The sequence below is a fragment of the Microplitis demolitor genome, chromosome 4, assembly GCF_026212275.2.
Source record: "Microplitis demolitor isolate Queensland-Clemson2020A chromosome 4, iyMicDemo2.1a, whole genome shotgun sequence".
NCBI lineage: Eukaryota > Metazoa > Arthropoda > Insecta > Hymenoptera > Braconidae > Microplitis > Microplitis demolitor.
In genome coordinates this window covers 5,218,659-5,243,692 of record NC_068548.1, presented here as the reverse complement: position 1 = coordinate 5,243,692, position 25,034 = coordinate 5,218,659, and the positions used below count along the sequence as shown (strand labels likewise).

At 27.2% G+C, this 25,034-nt stretch overlaps 4 protein-coding genes and 1 long non-coding RNA gene across 5 annotated transcripts; 3 read left to right on the top strand and 2 right to left on the bottom strand.

Annotated features, from left to right (window-relative positions):
* Nucleotides 1-82: 82 nt before the first annotated feature.
* On the top strand, nt 83-4,709 carry LOC103580874 (proline-rich nuclear receptor coactivator 2 B). Its single transcript, XM_014440367.2, has 2 exons — nt 83-810; nt 3,502-4,709. The coding sequence occupies exon 2, from the start codon at nt 3,574-3,576 to the stop codon at nt 4,021-4,023; it is 450 nt and encodes a 149-aa protein (XP_014295853.1). The 5' UTR covers nt 83-810; nt 3,502-3,573; the 3' UTR covers nt 4,024-4,709.
* Nucleotides 4,710-7,311: 2,602 nt separating this feature from the next.
* LOC128667563 (uncharacterized) lies at nt 7,312-9,844 on the top strand. The gene is made up of 3 exons (XR_008403496.1): nt 7,312-9,127; nt 9,558-9,656; nt 9,765-9,844. It is a non-coding gene; the product is annotated as an uncharacterized LOC128667563 (long non-coding RNA).
* LOC103580949 (cytoplasmic dynein 2 intermediate chain 2) lies at nt 9,816-16,597 on the bottom strand. Its single transcript, XM_014440368.2, has 9 exons — nt 16,160-16,597; nt 15,225-15,309; nt 13,493-13,711; nt 13,175-13,409; nt 11,942-12,143; nt 11,547-11,746; nt 11,331-11,473; nt 11,062-11,252; nt 9,816-9,975 (listed from the first exon to the last, which is right to left on the bottom strand). Exons 1-9 carry the CDS (start codon nt 16,216-16,218, stop codon nt 9,900-9,902), a joined length of 1,410 nt encoding a protein of 469 aa, XP_014295854.1. The 5' UTR covers nt 16,219-16,597; the 3' UTR covers nt 9,816-9,899.
* A 164-nt stretch (nt 16,598-16,761) lies between these two features.
* On the bottom strand, nt 16,762-20,210 carry LOC103580876 (putative ankyrin repeat protein RF_0381). The gene is made up of 2 exons (XM_053738156.1): nt 20,023-20,210; nt 16,762-19,960 (listed from the first exon to the last, which is right to left on the bottom strand). Exon 2 carries the CDS (start codon nt 19,952-19,954, stop codon nt 17,171-17,173), a length of 2,784 nt encoding a protein of 927 aa, XP_053594131.1. The 5' UTR covers nt 19,955-19,960; nt 20,023-20,210; the 3' UTR covers nt 16,762-17,170.
* A 145-nt stretch (nt 20,211-20,355) lies between these two features.
* On the top strand, nt 20,356-24,867 carry LOC103580877 (odorant receptor 46a). Its single transcript, XM_014440372.2, has 6 exons — nt 20,356-20,522; nt 21,457-22,645; nt 22,729-23,127; nt 23,194-23,398; nt 24,248-24,403; nt 24,481-24,867. The coding sequence occupies exons 2-6, from the start codon at nt 22,287-22,289 to the stop codon at nt 24,526-24,528; spliced, it is 1,167 nt and encodes a 388-aa protein (XP_014295858.1). The 5' UTR covers nt 20,356-20,522; nt 21,457-22,286; the 3' UTR covers nt 24,529-24,867.
* Nucleotides 24,868-25,034: the final 167 nt, after the last annotated feature.

Here is a 25,034-nt window from a genome sequence, read left to right as displayed (position 1 = left end):
GTCGATTGTCTAGAGAGGGGACGAGTAGTTCAGTATTTGAAATCATGCGCAATTGAATTTCAGCCCAGTGTCAGTACATCCGTGGTAAGAAGTTGACATAACAACAGTTCAGTCTGTGCTGTTTTATCGTTTAAATCACCACAAATATATTATTCATTATATTATTTAAATTTAAATTACTCACAATAATTTACTAATAATAACTATCATTATTTTTTAAAATTTTATTTATTTTAAATAAATATATCACGTAATACCTTCTATTACGTATTAAAAAAAATTTATTTGAAATTACAAATCATTAATTATTTATTAATGATAATTTTCGATAGTATTAAATTTAAACAGCCAGATTTTAATAAGAGTTTGAATTATAAATAATTATATATACATATATATGTATATATAAATAATTAAAACGTGGTTTTGTAACAAAGGCGTAAATATTTTTGAAGTGAAGCCAAGCGGTGGCCATATTGTGCGTTCGTCCCCAGCTGGCTCTATTTTTTTTTTTATACAAAAAAAAATATACGATTCAACCAGTCGATATTTTGAGAACGAGCAAGAGCTAGAAACTTACGAAGAAGAGAAAGTTCATTTTTAAAAACTGCTGATTCGTGAGTTTTTTTTTTTTATTAACGGATCCCTGTGTGTGACACGTCAATCTCGAACTGTTTTGTTTCTTTTGTTTAAAATCGTTACGGATAAATATATATATACACATATGTGTGTAGAGGACGCCATTTTAGTTTTTTTTTCCTTTATTTATGAAGAATTATTGCGCAGTTACGAAGTCCGTGGATTTTCAAGGTAAATTATTTAAATATTTATTATTAAATTCTTATTTTTTTTTTTCTTGGATTTTATTTCAAACACGTGTTTATTTTATTTTTTTTCAAATCATTAAATATCTAGAGTAGAGGTCATATTGGGACAAAGGAATTATTAGAGTGAAGAAATTTAAAATCTTACAAATTATCCTGATTATTTTCTTTGTTCGTAGAATTATCTTTTAATGAGGACCTGTATAATTACATTTTAAGTATTATCTGGCGATAAGTACTTCCCTTTTCAAATTTTGGAGCTCATTTCATCTTAATGATTTGTTAATTAGTCGAATTAAATTAATCACGCATTTAAATCCTTGATGCAGAATTGCCTAGTATATTTGAAAAAATTTTGGCTAATTGGTAGCGGGAATATTTGACAGTAAATACACCTGATAAGTTTTAACACCCGTACTGATAAGAAAAATATATTCTAGATGATGGCTTATCGAGGATTAAGTTAATTACTATATTTATCTTTAAATTATCAGGTTATAGTGGACTTGTTTATAGAGCAGCCATTTTGAACTCCAGTTTTACTCTGTCACAATATGATTTTTTTTATACTGACGGTTGCAGACTTTTGATAGCAATTTTAAATATTTTTATAATAGTATGACCTGTGATTGAAAAGAAAAAATTTTGAATTCTTAAATATTCAAATTTTTTTTGTGTAAATAATTTTTAACATTCTGTTTAGATAATTCAAAATTTTTATTAAGAGAAAGTTATTGGTTTCGGTCCCATTTTCGGAAATTGAGTTTTCATTAAATTACGTTTTGAGGTTCTACGAATTTATTTGGACTACTTTCAAGCGGACGTGCGTGTGAGCGTGTGTGTGTATGTGTTTATGTAAACCTTTTTGTCCAACGATTTCTTTACAATGAATCAACCAATTTGAATGTATTTGGTGGCAATTGAAAGGGTTCACTAAGTTTGAGAACTGATTAGATTTTGGAGTCGATCGGTCGAGTAGTGTATAAGTTATACAAAAAATCGGTTAATTTATTCCGAATATATTGACGGACAAATATTATTTTTTTTTTTTGGCAAAATATACATACTTGTGGTTCAGCAGTTTTTTGAGCTCAAAGAGCTCAAAAGTTTACTAATAATAACATTTTCGAGCTCTCAGCTAGATTTATTTTTCATTTTTGGATACTAGATAAAATTAACAGTAGAATGAGTACTCACATCGATATATTGCAATAAAATGTTTATTATTAAATATATATGTTGATTAATTATTACCTAGATGAGTAACATATATTTTGATGAATTTTTGTCTGAAGATATTGATGTGAGTACTCGTTCAACTCGTCACAGAATAGTATTTACGTACTAATAGTTTTTTTTACGAAAATAACAAATAACTTGAAATAATGAGAGTTTTTTGATAATTATAAATATATCGATGTGTGACTCAAACGATAGTTAATTATCTGACAGAGTTAAAAATTTTGTAAATTATTTTTTTTGACCCTTCGATAGCCAGGGTATGAGACGGGTTTCATTTACAAAATAACTGGAATAAATAATCCATTTTTTAGATTTAAAAAAAGCCCGTGATAAATTATTTATTATAAATTCATATGCCCAAATAGGTTTAGAAGTTTTTAAGTTGATTTTAGACTAGTTACATTGCATATTAATGTTTATAATTGTCGATAAAATATATTAACAAAATAAAAAAGTAGAAATAAGTTTATTTGGCTAAAAAGTATCAGTATTTAGCTGCCGTTTATTTTTCATTAAAATAATAATTTAGTGGGATTTGAATAAATTGTTTATTGGAAGATGAGTAGTCGGAAGAATATATAGGCGGTCGGATACTAGTATAAGTCTGACGGATACTTTGCTCTAAATGACTAAAATTTAAAAAATGCTGGCTCTTTCCGTAGCTTGCAACTCGTCGATAAACTCATTCATCATTTAAGTTTCTTATTTAATTTTTTTTTCTGTAAATAAATTTACGGGTCATACTCAGTAAGATCCTCGTTATATTGTTGTTATCAATGCAGTGAAAATGATTAAATTATGACTTTAAACCATGTATATACTTTCTTTAAATAATTATTATCTAGAATTAATTTAAAAAATTATATTTATTTCAATAACTAAACGTATGACGACGTTTTAAATATTTTAAATACTAAATAATAGCGCATAAAAATTAATAGATATTTAAAATCCTAATAACTACATTAATTAATATTTTTAATAACTTATGATTAATATAACTTATGAATATAAGAAATTACAAATTATTTAATTTACTTGTTTTATTATTGATGTATTTTATGTATTATTTCGTGCGAGACTCCACAAATTATTTATTTCAAAATCTCCTCAATAGTTATCATATTTAAAATAATAATGAAACATTCATATTTTATAAATTTTTTCATAAAATTACAAAGCTCATTAAATAAATTATAATTAAATCGTAGAAACAACTGACTTTTCATGTCTCAATTTCAAATCAAGAGTTGTAACTAAAAATATTAATTTCAAAAATTAAATAGAGGTTTAATTTTTACTTAATATTAAAATTAATTAGTTTTTTGTTATTAATAAAACTGCATAATTGATTGCCAATTTAAAATAATTAAACTAAACAACACTAAGAGTAATAACAATAAATTAAGTATCTTTTTAATTTTTTATTTTATAGACATAAGTTGACCTGCCGGATTAGGAAAATATCAACTTTCTAAAGATAAATTAATTAATAAAATAAATAAAAATGACGAACTCAACTCCTAAAATGAACAACAAAGTGGAGAGACAGGCATCACCCAATACAAGCACAAAAAAACGCTCTCGTGCCACACCGCGATCTACGTATTTCAATAACAACAATAAATATTCAAACTCAACAACTCCAAACCACAACAACAACAACAATCCAATCACCACAGGAAGATTAAGCTTAAGCCCATGTGGTAAAAATAGTTCATACTACTCGCGTAGTAACGATAGTTCTGGTTACTCAACATCATCATCATTATCATCACGATCATCAGGAAATGGTAGTCCAACGAATAATTATTTTGCCGGTTCAAAATGGTCTGATCCACCATCAGCAGCGGCATTGCCACAGCCACCGAGTCACTGGACACCAATTGAATGTCAACAATTACACGATAATTTGCTAACCAATCATTTAAAAGTGGTTTTAAATGTCCAAGCTTGATATATTAATTATTAATTCATATATTTATTAATAATGATAATTATTATTATTATTATTGATAATAATAATTAATAATTAATCAAAAAGACTATTAAATTATAAATAAGTTCCCGTTCCAGTGATAGTGCTTTACGTTTTTAAATAAAATAAAAAAAAAAAAAAAATGAAAAAAAAAACGTTTGATAAAACTATGAAAGGATCAATACTGTGTTAATTCAAATATTTAAATATTAAATACAAAGACAAATTTGTATTACACTTGAGTGAGGAGTTATTGGTTTTAAAAAACAACAACTGCAACATGAAATCTATATGGGCAAGTGAACTTTATTAATAAATGTACAAAGTTGTAACTATTGTAATTTAGATTATCATTTAATGTAATTAATTTTTAATTATAACGGACTTTAAATAATTAAAGAAAATTAAAACGCGTACACTATAAATATATACATACATATATATATATTTCTAAAAATATATATATGTAAATTGCAAACTGATGATCTAAACCACAAGTAATAATTATTGTTTTAAAGATTTATTTTAGTTTGTAATTAATTATTTTTAAATTTATAATTAATTAGTAATTTTATCTCGAGAGTCTTTTAAATTTAAACTGCCACAGGATTTATTTTAAAATTATTATGAACTTTTTTTTTTTAAACTAAAATTATTATTTTTCAAGGCCATCAAATTTTTTAATTTTAAAAAAAAATTAATTAATTGAAAATATGATAAAGACTGATCGTACTTGATAACTGTGTATTTAATTAATTTATTAATTCATATTATAAATATAATTAATAAATTAATTTAATTAATAAATCAGAAAAATAATTAATTTTTTTTTAAATTAAAATTTTATTGTTTAAAAAAACTATTAAAAATAAAAAAAAAATTATTTGTAAATAATTGTTAAATTTTCTGTGCATTGTCTTTTTTTTTTTTTTTTTCGAAGAAAAATTATTATTTTTTTTTTTCCTATAAATTTAAAAAATTTGGAAAAAAAAATGCGCAGTTCAGTACGTGAAAGAAAAATTGAAAATATGAAAAATAAAAAAAAAAAAAAAATTAATTAATTAAATTTAACTGTGATGACGGTCTACCGATACTTTAATTTGTTTTTTTTTTTTTTTTTTTTTAGTATTAAAGATATTATTTACATTATAAATTTAATTAATATTAATATATATTATATTACATAATTACATATCTATGTGATGAATCGTGATAGATAAAATATATATATACATATATAAATAAATCCTCTGTACAAATTTAAATAGAATATACATTTTTTTGTTTTAATTTAAATTTAAGTAAAATGTGGCCGATTTCAAATATTTCGTAAAAATAATAAATATATACATATGTATATATATATGTATATATATATATATATATATTTATGAAAAAATATGATAAAGACAATCGAGAAAGAATTACAAAAAAATGAAGTTGAGCTATTGATTAATTTCAAAACTAAAATATTATTTTTGTTTAATTTTTATTAATTTTTTTTTTTTTTTTTTTTTTTTTTTTTTTTTTTTTTAAGCAGATTTTTATTTAACAATCTGGGTATTTGCAAGCTATTTATATTTATATATTACATGTGATTAATGATAACAAAAAAGATAAAAATTATTAAAAATAAAACAAAGATAATAATTATAATAATTGGAATAATAATATTTTTTTTATAAGTTTACTAATTTATTATTTTTACTGCATCATATTTTTTTTATTATATTACTGGATACCAAAACTAAACTTAATTTTTAAAAAATTTTAAATTATTAGTAGTCATTAATAATTACTTTTTTTTTTTATCAACTCAAACAATAAGTAAACTTGTAATTAAATTTATTATTAGCAATTATTATACGTCTACTTTTTTAGTGATCCAAAATAACAGAGTAAAAAAAAATTAATTGATTTTTTTAATTTTAAGTTGATAGTATTATTTTTATTATTGTAATAATATAAAATTGAAGCATACGTATTTTAAATTATTTATAGAAATTAAAAAAATATCAATTTTTCGTTGAAATCAAAACTCTTCTTTTTTTCTTCAATTAATTTAAACATTTAAAATTTAAAAAATCCAATAGTAAAATTACCAAAAATAATTGAAATAAAAAAATTTAATTACCGTAAATTGTTTTTTTTAATTAAATCAGTTTGTAATGATAAGAAAAAAAATCCACGAATAAATAAAAATAAAAAATAAATATTGATTTAAAAATTGTGAATTAAAATAACAAAAATGTTTAAATTAATTGCTTTAAATTGTGTCTTGTGCACAAAGGTATGGGTAAAAAAAAATAATTAATAATAATTACATTAATAATATAAATAATAATAAAAATCGAATGGCTTAAAAAAATAAATATTTTGAGTAAAAGAAAAAAAACTTCTATTGAAAATTCGTCAGTGATCTTGTATAATTAATTGATTATAAAAAAAAATTCTAGATGACTCTCTTGTACTTGTATATGTAATTATTTAAATAACAATAATTATATATAAATATATATATAATGTAATATTAATAACGATAATAATATTAATAATAATAATGATAATAATAACAATAATAATAATAATGAAAAATATAATCGAGTATTGTAAATTGTAAATAACATTGTTAATTTACAATGATGTAAAAATTAATGAGATGCAGATACTGAAATTACGATAAAGAGGGATTTAAATAGAAAAAAAAAAAAATTCACAATAATGATGATGATAATGATAAAAAAAAATTTTATACGATGACGAGTTTTCTTAGAAGACAAGTGTGTGTTGTTTAATTAATATTAAATTAATAATAACACACGTGTTATTTTAAAAGTGTTATTATTAATAATTTGTAATTAATTATTGTAGAAATTAATATGAAGAAAAAAAAAACAATTTTTTTTGTCATTACGTTTAAAAAAAAATTGTTTATTAAATTTTTAATTAAGTTGTTCATTAATTGGAAAATTTTATAGTTAAACAAATTAATTTAATATTTTTTAAAAATTTAAATTAATTTTTTTTTTATTTTAATTAATGAATCTTATTAAATTTAGAATTAATTTTCTTTAAATTTGAAATTCTATTGGAATTTTTTTTTTTTATTTAAATAAATTTTTTGTTCAAAAAAAAAAATAATTAATTGAAAAAAAAATTAATTAAGTATTTAATAAATAAATAAATTGCGATAATAAAATAAAGAAAAATATTTCTCAAGCGATTGTGGTAAAAAAAATATAAAAAAAAAAAAAAAAATACAAAAAAAAAATTAACAATCACTGAATGAAATATAAATCATAAAATATGATAATTTATGTAATGATCAAGAAAAAAAATTGTTTTTTTTTAAAATCTACAATAAAAAATCACACGAGTCTAATTAAAAATATAAATAAGCGATTAAATATAAAGAAAGAATTATATATAAGATTGAATGATAAATAAGAAGAAGGAGAATAATAAGAATAAGGTGATAAGGAAGAAATAAAAAAATAAAGGAAGAAATAAAATCTTATCATATACTTTCTAAAACACAAAGACAAATTCTAACAATTTTATGAATCCACAAAACTTTTGCATTTATATTAAATAATAAATATAAATAATAATGAAAAATATAAATAGATCTTAGAGTTTTAAATAATAAATAGAAAGTAAAATAATGCGTAATGATGATAATGATTTAAAATGATGGCGAGTATTAATAAGAAGTAAAAGATTCAAATAAAAATAAAGATGAAGATGAAAAAGAAAAATGTTTTTTTAAAATAAAAAAAAAAAAATAATAAAAAACATTTTTTTTATTGTAAAAATTTTTCATTGTAAAGTTTTTCATGAAAGTAAAATGAGAAAAATTTATAAAGAAGATAATAGAAGAAAAGAAAAATGTTTTTTTTTTTTTTTAATAAAAAAAAAAAACGACATTTTTTAAGATTCAAATTTTCGGCAATTTAAATTTAAAATGAAGAAAAAAAAAGAAGGAGAAAATAAGGAGAATAAAAAGGGAGGGAGTATGAAGTGAAGAAATGAAAGGAAGAGAAGGGGAAGAAAGAAGAAATGATTTTTTAAAAAAGAACAAATAATAGTGATGAAAAAAAAATAATGAACTATAACATATATATTTAATGAAGATAAATATAAAACCGTCCTTATCCTCTCACAGCCATCGAACAAGTTTAATTTAATATATGTTTAATTAATATATATTAATTGATTAATTATATATGTATATATATTTAAATATAAATATATGTGTATGTAATTAATTGATTAATGAATCACATGAGCCAGTACACTGATAAATTTAAATATTTGGAATTCAATAATAAACAATTGATACGTTCATTAATAATCGATAATTGTAAGCGGGAAAATTTAAAATTGTAATTAATTAAATTTTGTTTATTGAAAAGGGCTCAATTTTTGGAATATTTTGAAATGATGGAAATTTTTAATGTTTTGTTTTTTGGTTCATTTTTCTCTGATTGTGTAATATTATGATAGTTGCCCGTTTATATAGATTATATATATTTGATTGATTGATTGGAATTTATGTTTAACTTAAAATTGTAAATTTTTTTTTTAGGGCCCTTTTCAGGGCCCGCAAATTTTTCACCACGTAAGACAACTTGAGTTTTATTTACTCAACAAAATGTCCTTTTCAGGACAACAAAATGTTTTTTTAAGAACAGAAAAAAAAAAAAAAAAAGAAAACAAAATTCTTTTTAAAGACAAATTAAATAATTTTATTTTTCAGGACACGGAAGTTTTTTTTTCACAACATGACAACAGAAAATATCATCGAGTAATAAAAATAAATTATTCAAGAAAATGTAATAAGACCAACCACGGGCCAGTGAAAAAATTTTTAAAACTTTTGTATATAAATTTAAAAAATTTTAATGCCCATAAAATATATGAAGAACTAGGAAAAAAAAAATTATACTTGTAAATATTTTTCTAAGTTAAGCAAAATAATTATTGATCGCCCGGGTACTGGTCTCGTTATTTTGTTAGAAAAATTTAATGATGTGAGATTATGATAAAAAAAAAAATTTTTGTATCCATTAAATGATGGCAGGTATGAATTATTTTTAATATTTAGTTATTTTTTTTGTTTTGAGAATTTTATTCAAGCTGGCGGTCATGACCCGGCCGATGACCAGTGTGACCTCGAGAGTTAGGTCATCTCAGTCAAGTAAATCTTTAAATTTATTTGAGGTCGTTTGGAAATTTTTGTTTTTATATTTGTTATCAATTATCATATATATTAAATAATGAGATTATTTTGTTTATTCAAAATTTTGATCATTTTTTTTTTTTTTTCAAGTCATTGATCTCATTTTTAAACCATATATATATTCAGGCGATTTTTTTTTTGTCCTACTTGAAAAACTGATAATTTATAAAAAAAAAAATAATGGGTCTTTGACTTCATATATATATGAAGGTTATACTGAAAAAAATGTAATATTTTATTTTTTCAAATGATGAAGAAATTTATCTTTCAGATTTAGTGACTCTAGTTTCAAAACATGAAACAAATTCCAAGGACATATTTTGAGAATACTTAAATTCCCAAGGTCGATGATCTACAGATAGTTTACAAGGTTTTTGAATTAAAATATATGTATATATTCAAAAATAAAATATAACAAATTGTTTAAAATTTACTCAATGACACATTTAAGTAACGAGTATTTTTATTTTCGTTTTAGATTTTAACCAGGAGTCAATTTGGGAACCAAAGAAAACGTCAAAGAATAAAATATAAATTAAAGATTTATTTTTATAAAATTGTTTATTAAAAATGTGCAAAAAAACTGTTAATAAAATTACAATCACAAATAATATCAGTTAATTGTTGTTTGAGGTGGAACTTTCCATACTTCTAAATTACCAAGTACATCACCAATAGCTATAGTATTTCTGCAACAAAAATATAAATACAAGTTATATATATTAGCAGCATTGTTTTAATCTTTGCCATTTTAAAAAATTAGTCATTTATTCACGCAAGGATCAAAATGTCACCTATGACACATATGAAATTTCACAAATATGTGTTATTTAAAAGTTAGATAAATTAGTGGACGAGAATCCTTCAGCAAGTCTCTTACGGAAGATTTAAACAAGATGGATTTCGTATCTGCAGATTTCATCAAGTCTTACTTAAGATTCTTCCTAAAGATTTACGTAATCTGTAGAAACAGTCTGCAGCAATTTTTAACCAAGATATTTAATATGACAATGGTAAGAAAAAATTGCTGCGGAATCCCTTAAGACATCGGGTTTATTTTTTTAACCTTGTCCACGGGTCAGAAAGTAACAAAGTAAAGGCAGCAGTCTGCAGATACTTCAAACAATTTTTCAGCAAGTCTGAACTAATAGGTCTTACACAAGGATCTTAGCCAAGTAATACAAATATTGGACGTGTTTGGCTTAACTAAGTTCACTCAGGACTTAGTTCAACGAAACACGCCCATTTTTTTAAGACATCTTGCAGAAATTTCTTGCCTTAGAATTGTCCAAGACTGATTATGCAGACCCAATTAAGATTTAAGATACAGATTTATATAAAACTTTCTTAAGAATAGTGAAGTATGATTAATTACTTCAACTATTTGAAAAAAATACTGTGTCTACCCATATAGCAGTTTTTTTCAAGGCTTGTACAAGCCTACTCTCAAGTTCGATAGTTGCTAGCGTCACCATTCACCTATGGGTCTTGCTCCAGATATTTGAGGCAGATTTGAATTGCAGTCTTATGCTAACCTTACACAAGAATTTTGGTGAAGTTATTATTCAATTCTAGGGGAAAATTGGTGCCAGAAGCATGTTGAATCTACCCTGCGCATGGCTTGCTCAAGATCTCAAGTTAAAACTGCTGGGGAAGGAATAGTATGGCCTTAAGTCAGAAACTTTTGGCTGCACCATCATTTCATCATTTTTAATTCTTTTCAATCAATATTTTTAAACAGGAGTTACTTGGGTAATAATAAATAGAAAAATTACCTTTTTAACGAAATATCTAGGGAACTAATTAAATGATTCTGACATTTTATTTTCAAATCCGAACAAATTTGTCCAGAATTGACATTAAAAAATTTGATCATCTCATCAGCGCCATATGTTACTATAATGTTATTTATAAAGTTCAATCCTGTTACAGTATGTTCCATATTAATAATCCGTATCATCGTCATCTAAAATAATAAGCTTGTAAATTAATATAAATAATAAATAATTCACTAATTATGTAAAATAAAATAATGAATTATTACCTCAGTAACATTAAAAATACGTATTTCTTTGTTACTGTTACAAGTTATTAAAATATCATGTACACTCAGACATTTTAAATCAACAATAGAACCATCGCAGCGTTCATATTCATCAACAACTGGATCAATCAATGATTCGTCTCCTTAAAAAAAAAAAAAAAACAACTGTTGTTAGTAATTTAAAATAAATAATTATTTTATAAATAATTAACACACCTTGGACTGGAGTCGTCGCATTAAAACTGCATTTATATAAACCACCGCATAAAGTACCGACAATAAATATATCATTGTTTTTATATGATATATCTAGACATGTTATTGATAGTCCTGGTTCTATAGTCCGTTCATACCGGCCACTGGCACTTGGGGGTCGACTATTTTCAACTGGATTATGTTCTTTTATAATTTTGAATCTGTAAAAATTAATTTACTTATTTATTTAATGGTTCAATTAAATAATTGGACGTAGATAAGCATTAACGTAGCCAAAAAAATAAATTTGTGATATTTTGGTACCAAATGATTTCTTATTTACGTTATTGCTTATCTACGTCCAATTGTATAATTGAATAAGGATATAAAATTAAGTTTTACAAAAAAGTTAGTACCGATTTATAAGTTTTGAATCAGTGAAATTGTCAATTAGTTTATTTATATAAATATAACCATCGGAGCTTGTTGTTATCAATAATGATGAATCTGTAGTTATTGTTGTACGTCGCCACATTAATGATGTTACAACTTCATTATGTACGATAATTTGTAATGGCTGGGATAAATTATCAGCAATATTCCATAGTAATACATCACCTATTAAATTAAAATTTTTCTTATTTATAAGTAAATAATCATATTTACATTAGTAAGGAAACCTGATTAAAAATTTGTATAGAAACTGATTTTTTTCGAACTCCGGAAATGAGAGTTCGAAAATCCGGATATTAAAAAAAAAAACCAGACAACTGAAAATTTTAATTATTTTAATAAAATAAACAAACGGAGCAGGTTTTTTTTTTTTTTTAACGAACATTTTTTATTTTTTTGTATTAAACCAAACTGTATATTTTTGTTTTTATTAAAATAATTTAATTTTAAATAATTATGATCAACTTTTATTTATTAATTATTTTTTTATTGATCAAAATTTTTTTATTAAATTTATTTTATTAATCTCGCAGATATTTAGCAACACTATTAATTTTTTTTTTAAAACATCGTCTTTGCTTTATAAATAATAATAATATTTCAAACAATCATAAATATTAAAATTATATTTAGTTAAAAGTATGGCAGCAATTTTACTGGGTTTTAATTTTTTACTTTTTTTGCCTACTGTTAAACAAAAATAAACCCGCTAAATAGTTTTTTATTATTAACTTTTTAAAAGTTGGACGGTAAAAAACCCGGACAAAAAAAGACCTGCCTGGATTGCCCCGGACTCTTAAAAACCAGATGTCTGGAAAATCCCATAATTTAAATTTAAAAAAATATTTTAATTATAAATAATGAATTAATATTAATTAATTATATCAACAGAAATGCCAGTAGCGTATGACGTTAAGTCCAGTTGGGCTGATGAAGTTGAAGAAGAAGGAGACGTATTGCCTCCGTCATCAGAACAATATTTAAATGGAATGAAAATTCTTACTGAATATAAATTAAATAAAGGCAATAAAAAAGTTAAAGTTTTTCGTACTCATAAAATTTAAGAGAAACCAGGACGCATCGCAACCCTACTCTTAGATTAAGAGTTGTAATGGCAGTAACATTTTCCTGGTTTTAGAGCGAGAAATCTGGTGAAAGTATTGAATAAGATTTAAAAGTAAGATAATAATAATTACCATTAAATAAACCAGCGGCAATAATAGACGGCTCAATAGGATGATAAGCCAAGCATGTAACACATGAATTAGTTTCATAATTTTTGAGCTCAGCTTCACTCAATTTATCATCATTGCGATTTAAATTGTAAAATTTAATACGCGATTGATGATCGCACCACGCAGTGTGATTGTTACTGTACGCCACAGCAAGAGCTCCGCCATTTTTATTCCAACTCAATGAGCTTATTTTTTTCTGAAAATCCAATCATTTTAATTAGCTTATTATCGAAGACTTTCTGATGATTAACGATTGCTAATTAGTCTAAAATCATTTACCTGTTTGTCAAATTCATCAATGGTAGAAAATTTATTTAGTAATTTCAATTGATAATCATTGTCACGTGATCCAATAGGTTCATATGAATTAATAGTATGATTGTCATATATTTCATCAAGTGCTTCAAGTACTTTGGGCGTTACTTTATTTAAAAATGCTGCTAATTTATCATAATCAACAGCAACGTCTTTCGGTGCTTGCCCAGCTTCTGTTTGTGTCTTAATTAAAATTTATTATTATTATTATTTGTTTAATTAAATTTTCAAGAGGTAGTCCGACTCTACTGAGGGCTGCTCCATCAACAATATGGTTAGCAAATGCAGCAAGCCAAGTTTCGTTGCCTAAATAGTCGGAGAGATCCGAGAATAGCAGCCTTCTGTACCTCCGATGCCAGTAACACAACTTGCGACGAACAAGTTGGTATTCTAGCTAGTGCAGATACAAAAGACTGTTTCATCCCTCCAAGGACTCCAATAACGAGTACGACAAGCCTGACACGGTAACCTGGGTAAAGTTTGTCAATTTCAAACAGAAGATCCTGATATATCTGTCGTTTGTGCTCTTCTGTAACTGCGATGTTATATTCAGTAGGTGCTGAGAACAATTGAGTGGTTTTATGGAAGAGCACGATATCAGGTTTGTTGTGGCCAATTTTCCGAGTTGTTGCGAATGCCACGATCCAATAAATGCAGCAATGGTCATTCTCAATAACTTGCGGAATATCTTCTGGCAGATAAGGCAGCACTGCTGTCTTATCGATACCGTGCGTGTGACTAAGGTGGTAATAAAGTACTCGCAGAGCAGCATTATGACGCTGAATGTATGCATTGTTATTATTATTTGTTATTAAAGGAATCAAGGCTTTCCTGGTCTACTTAATTGACAAAATATGTCTTAGATTCTATGTTTTGCATGAATGACTACATGTAGACTAATAATTTTAGTACGCACTGTAATACCATACATTTATAGAATAGAATGTAAGTTTTAAAAATGTTATTATGAATCAGTTTCGCTCCGAATCTACTTGTTGGGCTCATCAGTAAAGTTGATACAAGTATATTCTACTTTAGATCGTTAACAAGATATTAATAAAAGTGTCGGTTAATTATTCTTATAATGATATTGTTTAAGCAAGATTCCAAGTGCGCACTTGGTATTACAGTACATAAGTTTATCTTGGATTTAAACAAAGGAATAAACAAAATATTCATTTTTTAAGTTTCGGTAAAGGTGCAATAAAAAAACTCTGATTTTAACTGAAAATTGCTCCTATTGTTTACTTAAAAAATAAGTAGTAATTTTAAAAAATCCTTCGTTAACATCCAAAATAAACTTATGTACTAAAGAAATCTTTTTGGTTTTTTGATTTCAGATAAGGCAGCCATGATTAATCCTGACTACCGCATAAAAGCTTTTTTTAGGTGACTCGTCTCTCCCCACTACCATTGGCTTATTTTTCAATACTTTTTTACGAAAATTTAGCAGAATATTCTTGGAATGATGCTTAATAATGTCGCAAGTTTTATGAATTTTAATAAAGAAGGTATTCTGAAAGACCATCTTCTCTTCTTAATAAATAAAAACAAATCTGGTGGATTAGTAAATTTACCATGAATTATTATTATTGTAATTTGCGTGGGCGTGAATAATAAATAAAAAATAATATTTTAACGTGCAATATATATTTGTATACATATATGAAGTAATAAATATTAATTATATATTTACCTCAACACTATGTTGTATAGTAGATTGTATGTTTTTATTTTTATAAATTAAGTCATCTGTTTGTAATGAATGACATGATTTTTCACTGTAAAAAAAATAATAATAATGAGTATAGTACATAAATAAAAATTTGTAAAATTATAATACTTATATTAGTGTCCGTTACTTTGGTAATCTAAGAATTTCATTGTTGTCGGCCTAAAAAATATGTGTATAATATGGGCGAAAAATTCTTGGAAAATTTGAGTTTAATTCTAAGCGGCACAAAAAATTGTTGACTTCTTGTTAAATTTAAGACAGCTATTTGTTATCATGTCTTAAAATGACGTCTATAAGATATGTTTTTAGGCTACCTTTTACCTTGCCAATAAGGCATCAATATGTTGACAAAACAATCAGAAATTTATGTCACCGAAAAAATACCTAGTTAAAAGACTTAACACAAGTGACGGCAAAAAGTAAATTACAAATAGTGGTAAAATAAGTCATCTAAACGACTTTTCAATTGACATGAAACAGGAAAAACAACACAAGTTGTCTCTGTCTCCGGAACCAACATTTGCATGTCATATTCATACCAAAAAAGATGACTTTGAAACAAAAACAAATTTGTCTTGTCCTTTTAAAAGACATCTTAAAGTTGACTCTGTGCTACTTGGGATGCATTGAATTTAAAATTTTTTTTTCTTGGTTTAAATCAATTAAAAAAATATCTTGATGCGTGAGAGTCTTTATACTTTCTAATAAATATAGAAAAAATAATTTGTGGTTTAATTTTTTAAAATCATCATTCTTACGATATTATTCGGCAACAAACAACAAAATACTTAAACTTTTTCTAACATTTAATAGAAAATCTAAACAAATTTTTTTTAGTAGAACAAATTAAATTTCAAAATTACTAAAATACCTGACACTAATATATATTTACTTACGTTTCTGTAGTGACTGTCGATGAAAAAAATTCCGGATCATTTGATTTATTATTAAACATTTTTATTTATTTATATTCAAATCTTTAAATTGATGAATTTATTTCGATTGTTATCAACTATTTTTTTAGTATATTTAATATTTAAAAATTTATGTATTTATATCATACATAACCTTATAAAAATTGATAACATGGAGCGATATTTTAAATTTAAGTTCAAAAATAAAAAAATTTGAAATCTATCGTTCAAATGAAATTCTTATTTTTTAAGGCTATACAACTAAAATATCAATAAATATATATAGAATATGACAGCAAAATTATATATCATGTCTATAATTGTCCCAACAACAGTTTACTTCGGGTTTTTTCTCCTTCCCAAAAAAAAAAGAAAAGCGCACGCGCTTGCTCACTAATTTACAAAATCCAATTTTTCTAGAGTGGGGGTAAAAAAACCGATAGTACCCGGAGTATTTACACTCTTCTTGAGACAACTATGCCTATGACTACATATTCTTAGAAAAAGTTATGAATGAGAGAAATCCGGCTTTTTGACAGGAACGAAAAAAAAATTCAAATTTTATTTAAATTGTAAAAGCGATTTTATTTAAAATTCGATACTATTATTAATTATCATATATATGTAATTTAACTTTATACATATGTAAAGTTTCATGTATATATATATATATTATTTTGGATATATATGAACAATAATTACTTATACATGTTACTTCTATACTGTAATAAATAATAAATAATTTTTAAAAAAATAAACAATTCTTGATATTTTTAAAAATTACAAAAAAAATATTTTGATAAAATTAAAAAAAAAATAATAATAATTAGTTCAAAGAATAAATTAAAAAATAAAAAAAATTTTCAAAACAAAATCGAGGATCGGAACCTCCCTAAAATTGATGACTTCAAATAACGAGATTTGAAAATAAAAAATTTTAATCCAAGGACTAATTTCAAAAAATTTTAATTCAAATCTCAAATCCGAACCCCGTCACCTAGATCTCCTTGCAGTTTTTCTCTTGCTCTCCCTTTTAACTCTTCCCTGCTCTCTTTGCATTACCGTCAAATCTCTGGTGATAACGATCCCCTGCAAGACAGTGGGCAGCATCATCAATCTTCTGAGTCTGCTGTGTTCCAACAATAGTGCATCAACTTTGTCTTCACCCACGACAACCCTCAGCGGTCTTGGAACTCCAGTTTCAAATTCTCCAATCCTAGAGCATTTTGCATCAGGTACCACTTGCTTCAACCCATGGAGTATTCTTCCAACCAATTCCTCGTCATTGTTCCCTCGAGCATCAATTCCCGTTCCCGTTTCAGGAACTCCAAACAATATAATATTGTCTTGTCTTCTTCGCCGGTCTTCAAATTCTTCAGCCATTTCTTCCCAGTGCTGATAATCTTCAGCCCTTAGCTCCGCAGTGTTAACATGCATTCGCAAATCATCGGTACCCAAATGCCTAACTATTAATTCAATGCAATGATAAGGCATATTAAAGCTATCAACTAAAAATTCACATAAATCTTCTGTGCGTTTCAATAATTTACTTCTTTCAATTGCTTTCAGCATTTGGTTCATTATCATGGGATAGTAAATAGGAAACTTGCTTTTATATTCACCTGAATTAAGTAATCCCAATAAATCAATTTTGTTTGCTAACTTAGCACAGTAATTATCAGTTATTCGTAATAAATCCCAGCAAGTAATTTTCTTAAATACTCGTTCTCTTTTCATTTTATCAACTTCAATTTTACATTCATCAGCAAATACTTCTTCAAATTTACGCGGTACTGAATTAAGATTCTCTTTGCAAACATACAATTGGGCCATTTTTAGCATCACTATATGCTTTATCAGAAGATGTAACACCTTAAGCAATGGTTCTTTAGGATGCTGAGCAAGGAGTAGCATCAAATCCAAATCTTCGATTGAAGTATCACCGAATAGTGCTCTAGAAGCGCTGGAATTGAAGGCAGTTAAAAGCGGACTTTGTTTATCATTGTCCAGGCAGTTTATATTGGCTCCGTACTTTAGGAGCATTAAGATAACCGGAAGTTGGGACCGTTGGACGGCATAATGCAGTGGAGTGCGTCCAGCAACATCACGTGCATTGACATCACCACCGAATTCAAGAATTGTTTGCAGTATGCCTTGATAGCCATTGGCTGCTGATAAATGGCAGGGAGTACGACCGGTTGCGTCTTTAGTGTTGATGTAAACACCGGCTTTAAGAAGAAGCTTTACGACTTCATTGTTGTCAGATTCCACAGCAAGATGAATTGCTGTTGTACGTTCATCGATAGTCCCATGCTCAACAAGGCACTGAACTATTGATAAATGGTTACCATCAATGGCCATACGCAGAGGTGTTTTGGTTCCTGGACCTGTTTTAGTGCTAGGAGGGGTCTTGGAACCGGGACCATCAGCCTTGGCATTTGGACCAGATGTTTTGGTAGCTGGAGGGGTCCTGGGACCGGAACTATCAATCCTGGGACCTGTTCCATCAGCTTTATGACTGGGGCCATCAACTCTAGCACTTGGACCATCAATCCTAGCGCCTCTAGACACCAGTAACTGGACCATGTCTTTGGCGCAATAAGTAACAGCTAAATGCAACGGAGTACAGTCTTTAAAAAACAAATTACCCGTTGCATTGATGTCTGCATCGTGCTCCAGCAGAAATTCAACCAATCCCAGGTTATTTTCCAGAACTGCCATATGCAGAGGAGTCACACCATTGATGTCGCGTCCATTAACAGAAGCGCCTTTGCTAATTAAAAATTCAGCAACTTCAATGCTTTTATTACAAGTCGCCGTGTGTAAGACCGTACATCTATCAACCCCTCGCTTATGAATATCTGCCCCAAGAGCCAAAAGGCATTCAACAGTCGCCAAATGTTCTTTACGCACTGCAGCATGAAGCGGAACAATGCTACTTGATTTCTTAGCGTTTATATCTGCGCCATGGGCTAGCAACAACTGAACCATATCATCATTGCCATTCATCGCAGCCAGACAAAGCGCTGAACAGTTTTCACGGCAATTTAATCTGCAAACCGCATTAACATCTGCCCCAGCTGCTAACAAACATTCCGCTATTTCCAAACTATTTTGATCAATAGCTATATGCAATGATGTCATATTATTAGCATTACGTGCTTCAATGTTCGCTTTATGAGCAATTAACAAGTTAACTAAATCAGCCTGCCCATTATTGACCGCCGCATGCAAAGGAGTATGATGTTTTTCACACCTATAATTACTAATACAATTAGCAGTTGCTTGATGAGCCAAAAGATGTTTCGCTAAATCAAGATAACCCTTTTTAACAGCAATATAAACCGGAGTTTGATCATAATTGTCCGCTAAATTAATGTCCGAATAAGGAATCAAAAGATCCACCATTTTGATATCATTAGACTCAATTGCGTAACGTAATGGCGTCTTACCCAAAACATCCTGAGCATTCGGATTGGCTCCTTTGTCTAATAGCTGCTGTACGACACTAGCGTTCTTGTTTTTGACGGCGGCATGCAACGGCGTACTCTTGTTGGTTATCAATTGGGACCAATAGCTGTTTACTTTGTTAACGTGAGCGTTGTTGTGCAGCAAGTAGTCTATTATATCCTTGTGGTTAAGCTTTACCGCTTGGTAGAGAATCGCAAAACTATCCGGCCATGTTGAAAGTGAAGTCGATGTGGAAGTTATCAATGATTTAAGTTTATCAATGTTAACTTCATTAATGGCAGCTATGAAATTACGGGTATCAGACATTTTTATCTATAAAAAATATTATTATTACTATGATAGTAATTTTTTTGGTTAATTGTTTGGATGCTTACATAATTTGTCGATTTAATAGTGTTATTATAATTGTAAATATTTATTTAAATTATTTGGTATAAATCCTGATATTTTGAGATGTTATTTGCTTTTTATATTTATGCCTACTCCATTATGTACAATTACTGTCACTGTTTTAGCAAATTTATTTATATGATATTTATGTTATTACACTTGTTACTGAGAGATAAGGCTGCTGGTATTTGGCAAGCTGATAACAAAACATTGAACAAGGCCGTAACTCCATCTAGAGGACACTGCAGAACAACGGAAATTATCAAAAGGGGTCGGGCTCTTAGTGCCCTGAAAACCGTAGCCTGAGTAAAACGCAACTTTTACCATTGAGTCGATACCAAATGACAAGAGAGTGTGGGAATAGAGCACAAGATGGCGGTGTACGGTCTGTTAGAAATAGCAATTTGTTGTTAATCCGGATAGCCAGAGTTGCTCTTCATCTTTTGCTGGTATTCTCTTGTCCAAAACCGGTCGTAGGTTTCAGGTAAGTTTAATTTTCAAATTGATGACGATTTGCAGTTAAAATTGCTATCAGGGAATCTTAGAAGTAGCGGTAGAGTCTGACAATGCGTCTTATGCAAGTATCTTAGTTTGGTTTAGTTTATTTATTTACGATCATGGAGCTAATACTTCTTGTGATCACAGATTAGTATTGATGTTATTTTATTATTATTAATGAGAACAATTATAATAAAATAAATGAAATACAATATAAATTAGAATTAAAATTTTCCAGCTATAGAATTTTCAGATGTTTACTCACTCATTCTATAACATACAGTAGTTTAATCTCTTATGGCTTTATTGATCTAAGTTCATTAAATACAAATAGCATTTGCTTCGAAATTCATCTAAAGTTTCTGATGACGTAACTTCGAGTGGAAGCGAGTTCTAAAAATTGCAACCCGTGATCAAGAATGACTTCTAATAAGTTGTTGTGCGAGCAAATGGAACTAGAAGAAGACCCTGATTAAACAACTGAATTCAACCGAATTCAAAATTTTAATTCTGTTATATTCTGTCGAATTCTGCAAAACAGAATTCAACTGAATTTAAAATTTGAATTTGAATTAAACAAAATAAAACCGATTTAAAAATTTCAAATTCAGTTTAATTCAGATTCAGAACCAGAAATTGAAGAATTATTTTCGAATTAATCAGAATTAAACCGAATAGAATTATTTAAATTCGTTTTAATTTGGACAAATTATGGTTTCCCTGCTAAATTGGGCAGAATTCATTTCTAAGTTAGGTACCGAATTAACAGAATTTATCTGAATTAAATAGAATTAAAAATTTAATTCTGTTTAATTCGATCGAATTCAGTTGTTTAATCTGGGGATCCGGCTTAGTGAAATCGCGATGAGATACAACGTTGGGCCTAAGAACTAACTGATGAAGACGGTTTTTTTTTTCAGTGTGGTGTGGAAAAGTTTTTATCTACGGTAATTTCAGTTTGTGAATATTGAGTCAGATAATTAGTCAGCCCAATTAGTTTATTCATGCGGTGATAAGGATTCAATTTTAATTAAAAATATTTGTTATTATATTTGTATAATTAACTATATAACAAGAACTGTGTCAAAATAGACGTATTTAAAATTTTTTAACATCGGTTCCATTTCAAAAATTTTGATTAATCTGTTAATCATTAGTAACTAAGGTGATACAACATTACTTAAGAAGACATTCGATAAGAATAAACTCTGCAAGATTTACATTGCTTCCAATATATCAGAGCTTACACTGAATATATACATGGGTGTCATGCATGGATAATATAACTTTGACTTTGTTTCCACGGTAACAAAATAAATACAAACCCTTAGTCAGATTCCGGAAATAAAAGTCAATAAAATGATAGAGGTAAATATTGGCGTACGTCGGAGACAAAAACTGAATACGTTGAATGTCGAAAGATATCATTACAATAAATATCATCTATACCACGCATCGATCTCTCTACTGCACTGTCTATGATTACTGGGTAAGAATATTCGGTTCTTATTTCAAGAACAAAAATCGAAATAGAAGAAGGGTTGGAAGGAATAGGAAATCGGCTGTATCTACTACGCATAGAAAGTCATTATTTATTCATAACCATATGACATTTTCTCTAGATAGTAATTTCCATAAACGTTTAGCTGTGACTTTCTGTATCCTTTGATATTTTATTATCTATTTCTGTAAGTTATGAGCTTCCCGTAACATTAACCCTCATTGTTAAACAAATTTTCGTCGAGTCAACATGAAAATTCTTCCCTATAGTTTCAAGATACTCGAGTACTTCGGTGGGTGGAAACCACTCGAGTGGAACACAAATCGAAAAGGAACGTTATATAATATATATACATTAACAATCGCCTTAACACTGGCCACTTTTTGCATATCTTGTTTAGTAGATTTATTTCACACAACAAATTTCGAAGATATTGTCCAAAATATGTCAATGTCACTAACATTTATAATCGGCTGTTCGAAACTGATTCTTCTTATTGTGAAGCGCATAGAAATAATAAATGTCTTACAATTATTCGACTTAAATATCTGCAGAGTCAGATGCGCTGAAGAAGCAAACATACTATTGAAGTACGATACAAAAGAAAAGTTTGTTTTTTTTTTTTAATTTATCTACAATATTACTTTTCACAATTCATATCTTTGTTCAAGGTATTCTTGTTTAACCACAGAAATCTTATCAAAAAGTACGGAGGTTCAGTGTGTATTGCAGTAGTTGTTATAAACAGTGCTTCGGTATTAAATAATATTCCAACAAAAACACTTCCGATCAGTGGCTGGTTCCCTTATCGCCATACCAACAGTACTGGATTTTGGGTCGCATATTTTCATCAAATGATCGCACTTTCTATTACCTCCATGATTGCATTCTCATTTGATACCGTTGTTTACGGTGTTTTCTTACGAAATTGTGGTCAATTGAAAATTTTGAAAAATCGTCTAGAGAATTTTGTGGAAATAATTAATGGAGAGAAACTGAATAACAAAACTAGTGGATCGGTTTGCACAATAAGAAAGAGTGAACGTAATTTTATTAGGCAATGCATTCATCATCACTGGATTATATTAAAGTTGAGTACATTTTTATGAAATTACTTAAAATCGTTTTATAAAGATCTTATTTTTTTTCAATGCAGGTTTTCCCAACAGTCTAATGATTTATTTGCCCCGATAATATTTATTCAATACTCATTTAGCTCTCTGATACTTTGTCTCATCGTCCAATCATCAACGAAGCTTGTTTTTATGAGTCCTGAGTTTATATTTATGGTCATATATCTTGGATGCATGTTATTGCAAATATTTTTATTTTGTTGGTATGGCAATGAAGTAACACTAGAGGTATAAAATTATATATTTTTACTAATCACGAAATTTAATTTTAATAAAAATCCTCTTTCATATATTTCGGAAATTCATTTCAACGCTTCGAAGGAAATCAAAAAAATTCTAGATAAAAAAATCTGAACTTTGAAGTCAAGAGTACTACAAAAATTCATTTATTTTTTTTTTATAAAAATTAAACGGCTTTTCAGTGTTTGGAAATCCGCTAATTTTTAGAAAGCACCCTGGTTAGAAAATCTCATAAAATTTAATAGATTCTCATCAATTCCCATAGAAATTTTATAAGAATGAATGAGTTCTATGAGAAGTGCTACAGTTAAATATAGCCCTGATTAAACAACTGAATTAGATTGAATTAAACAGAATTAAATTTTCAATTCTATTTAATTCAGATAAATTCTGTTAATTCGGTACCTAACTTAAAAATGAATTCTGTCTAATTCAGCAGGAAAACCAGAATTTGTCCAAATCAAAGCGAATTTAAATAATTCTATTCGGTTTAACTCTGATCAATTCGAAAAAAATTCTCCAATTTCTGGTTCTGAATCCGAATTAAACTGAATTAAAATGAATTTGAAATTTTTAAATCGGTTTTATTCTGTTTAATTCAAATTCAAATTTTCAATTTAGTTGAATTCTGTTTTGCAAAATTCGACAGAATATAACAGAATTAAAATTTTGAATTCGATTGAATTCAGTTGTTTAATCAGGGAGGGCCATACATGCAGCTATAAGAAAATTTATCGGATTTTTTAGCAGGGCAACCAATTATGTTTAAATTTATTTCGCGCGTTAAGAAATATGAAATATAAATATTTTATTATTAACTAAGACAATTATTTTCAGAGTTCAGGAATACATTTAGCAATTTACAATATGAATTGGCAAGTTTTGATAACTAGAAGTCAAAAAGATTTGTTGATTATGAAAACCCGGGCTATTTTACCAATTAGATTTACTACTGGTTACCTAATAGAACTTTCATTAGATTCCTTCACTAAAGTTTGTATTCCTTTTTTTTTATTAAATCACTTTCCTTAATAATGTAATTCATTAAATAAAAATTTTATGTTGTTTAGCTCATTAAGTTTTCTTATTCGGCGTACAATCTTCTTCATCAAAAATAAATTAAAATGTAAAAAAATCATTAGTATTATGTTCTTCATCAGAATTTAGCAGTACTTCACGTTCAGAAGCTAATAAATCAAGAGGTGAACCCAAAATTTTTATTAACTTATAAACTACTACGACAAAGTCTAATGATATGAAAAATATAGTGCGTGGCATAGGAGAAAATGCAATTTCCAACCGGGTGATGTCAGCGCACGAGGTTTTTACTTGACCCTCTTCTGAAATCGTCTTAGTTCACTCCTTCTCACGCAGTATAATATCTTATATCAAATTCCTAAAGATTACTGTTGTGTATCGACGAATGATAGTTAAAAATAAATACATGTTACAAAAATATCAAGCAAATTATTTCATTACTCAAAATTTTGTATATATGCGCCTGCCAATATCAACTAGTGTATGACAGCTTTCTAGGTTAGAATTAGAAAAATTAAAAATTTTTTCCTATTGCAACAGATAGATCCGTATTTTTGGTCTTATACTCAATGGTAACAGACTGATA

What these genes read in the sequence shown, in the direction of transcription:
- LOC103580874 (XM_014440367.2), top strand. Translation starts at nt 3,574, where the DNA reads ATGACGAACTCAACTCCTAAAATGAACAACAAAGTGGAGAGACAGGCA.
- LOC103580949 (XM_014440368.2), bottom strand. Translation starts at nt 16,218, where the DNA reads ATGTTTAATAATAAATCAAATGATCCGGAATTTTTTTCATCGACAGTC. An exon ending in TGCGACGACTCCAGTCCAAG is followed by an intron (nt 11,474 to 11,546) that starts GTGTGTTAATTA and finishes TTTTTTTTTAAG; the next exon opens with GAGACGAATCATTGATTGAT. An exon ending in GTATTTTTAATGTTACTGAG is followed by an intron (nt 11,253 to 11,330) that starts GTAATAATTCAT and finishes TTATTATTTTAG; the next exon opens with ATGACGATGATACGGATTAT.
- LOC103580876 (XM_053738156.1), bottom strand. Translation starts at nt 19,954, where the DNA reads ATGTCTGATACCCGTAATTTCATAGCTGCCATTAATGAAGTTAACATT.
- LOC103580877 (XM_014440372.2), top strand. Translation starts at nt 22,287, where the DNA reads ATGAAAATTCTTCCCTATAGTTTCAAGATACTCGAGTACTTCGGTGGG. An exon ending in GCAATGAAGTAACACTAGAG is followed by an intron (nt 23,399 to 24,247) that starts GTATAAAATTAT and finishes AATTATTTTCAG; the next exon opens with AGTTCAGGAATACATTTAGC. An exon ending in CATTAGATTCCTTCACTAAA is followed by an intron (nt 24,404 to 24,480) that starts GTTTGTATTCCT and finishes TATGTTGTTTAG; the next exon opens with CTCATTAAGTTTTCTTATTC.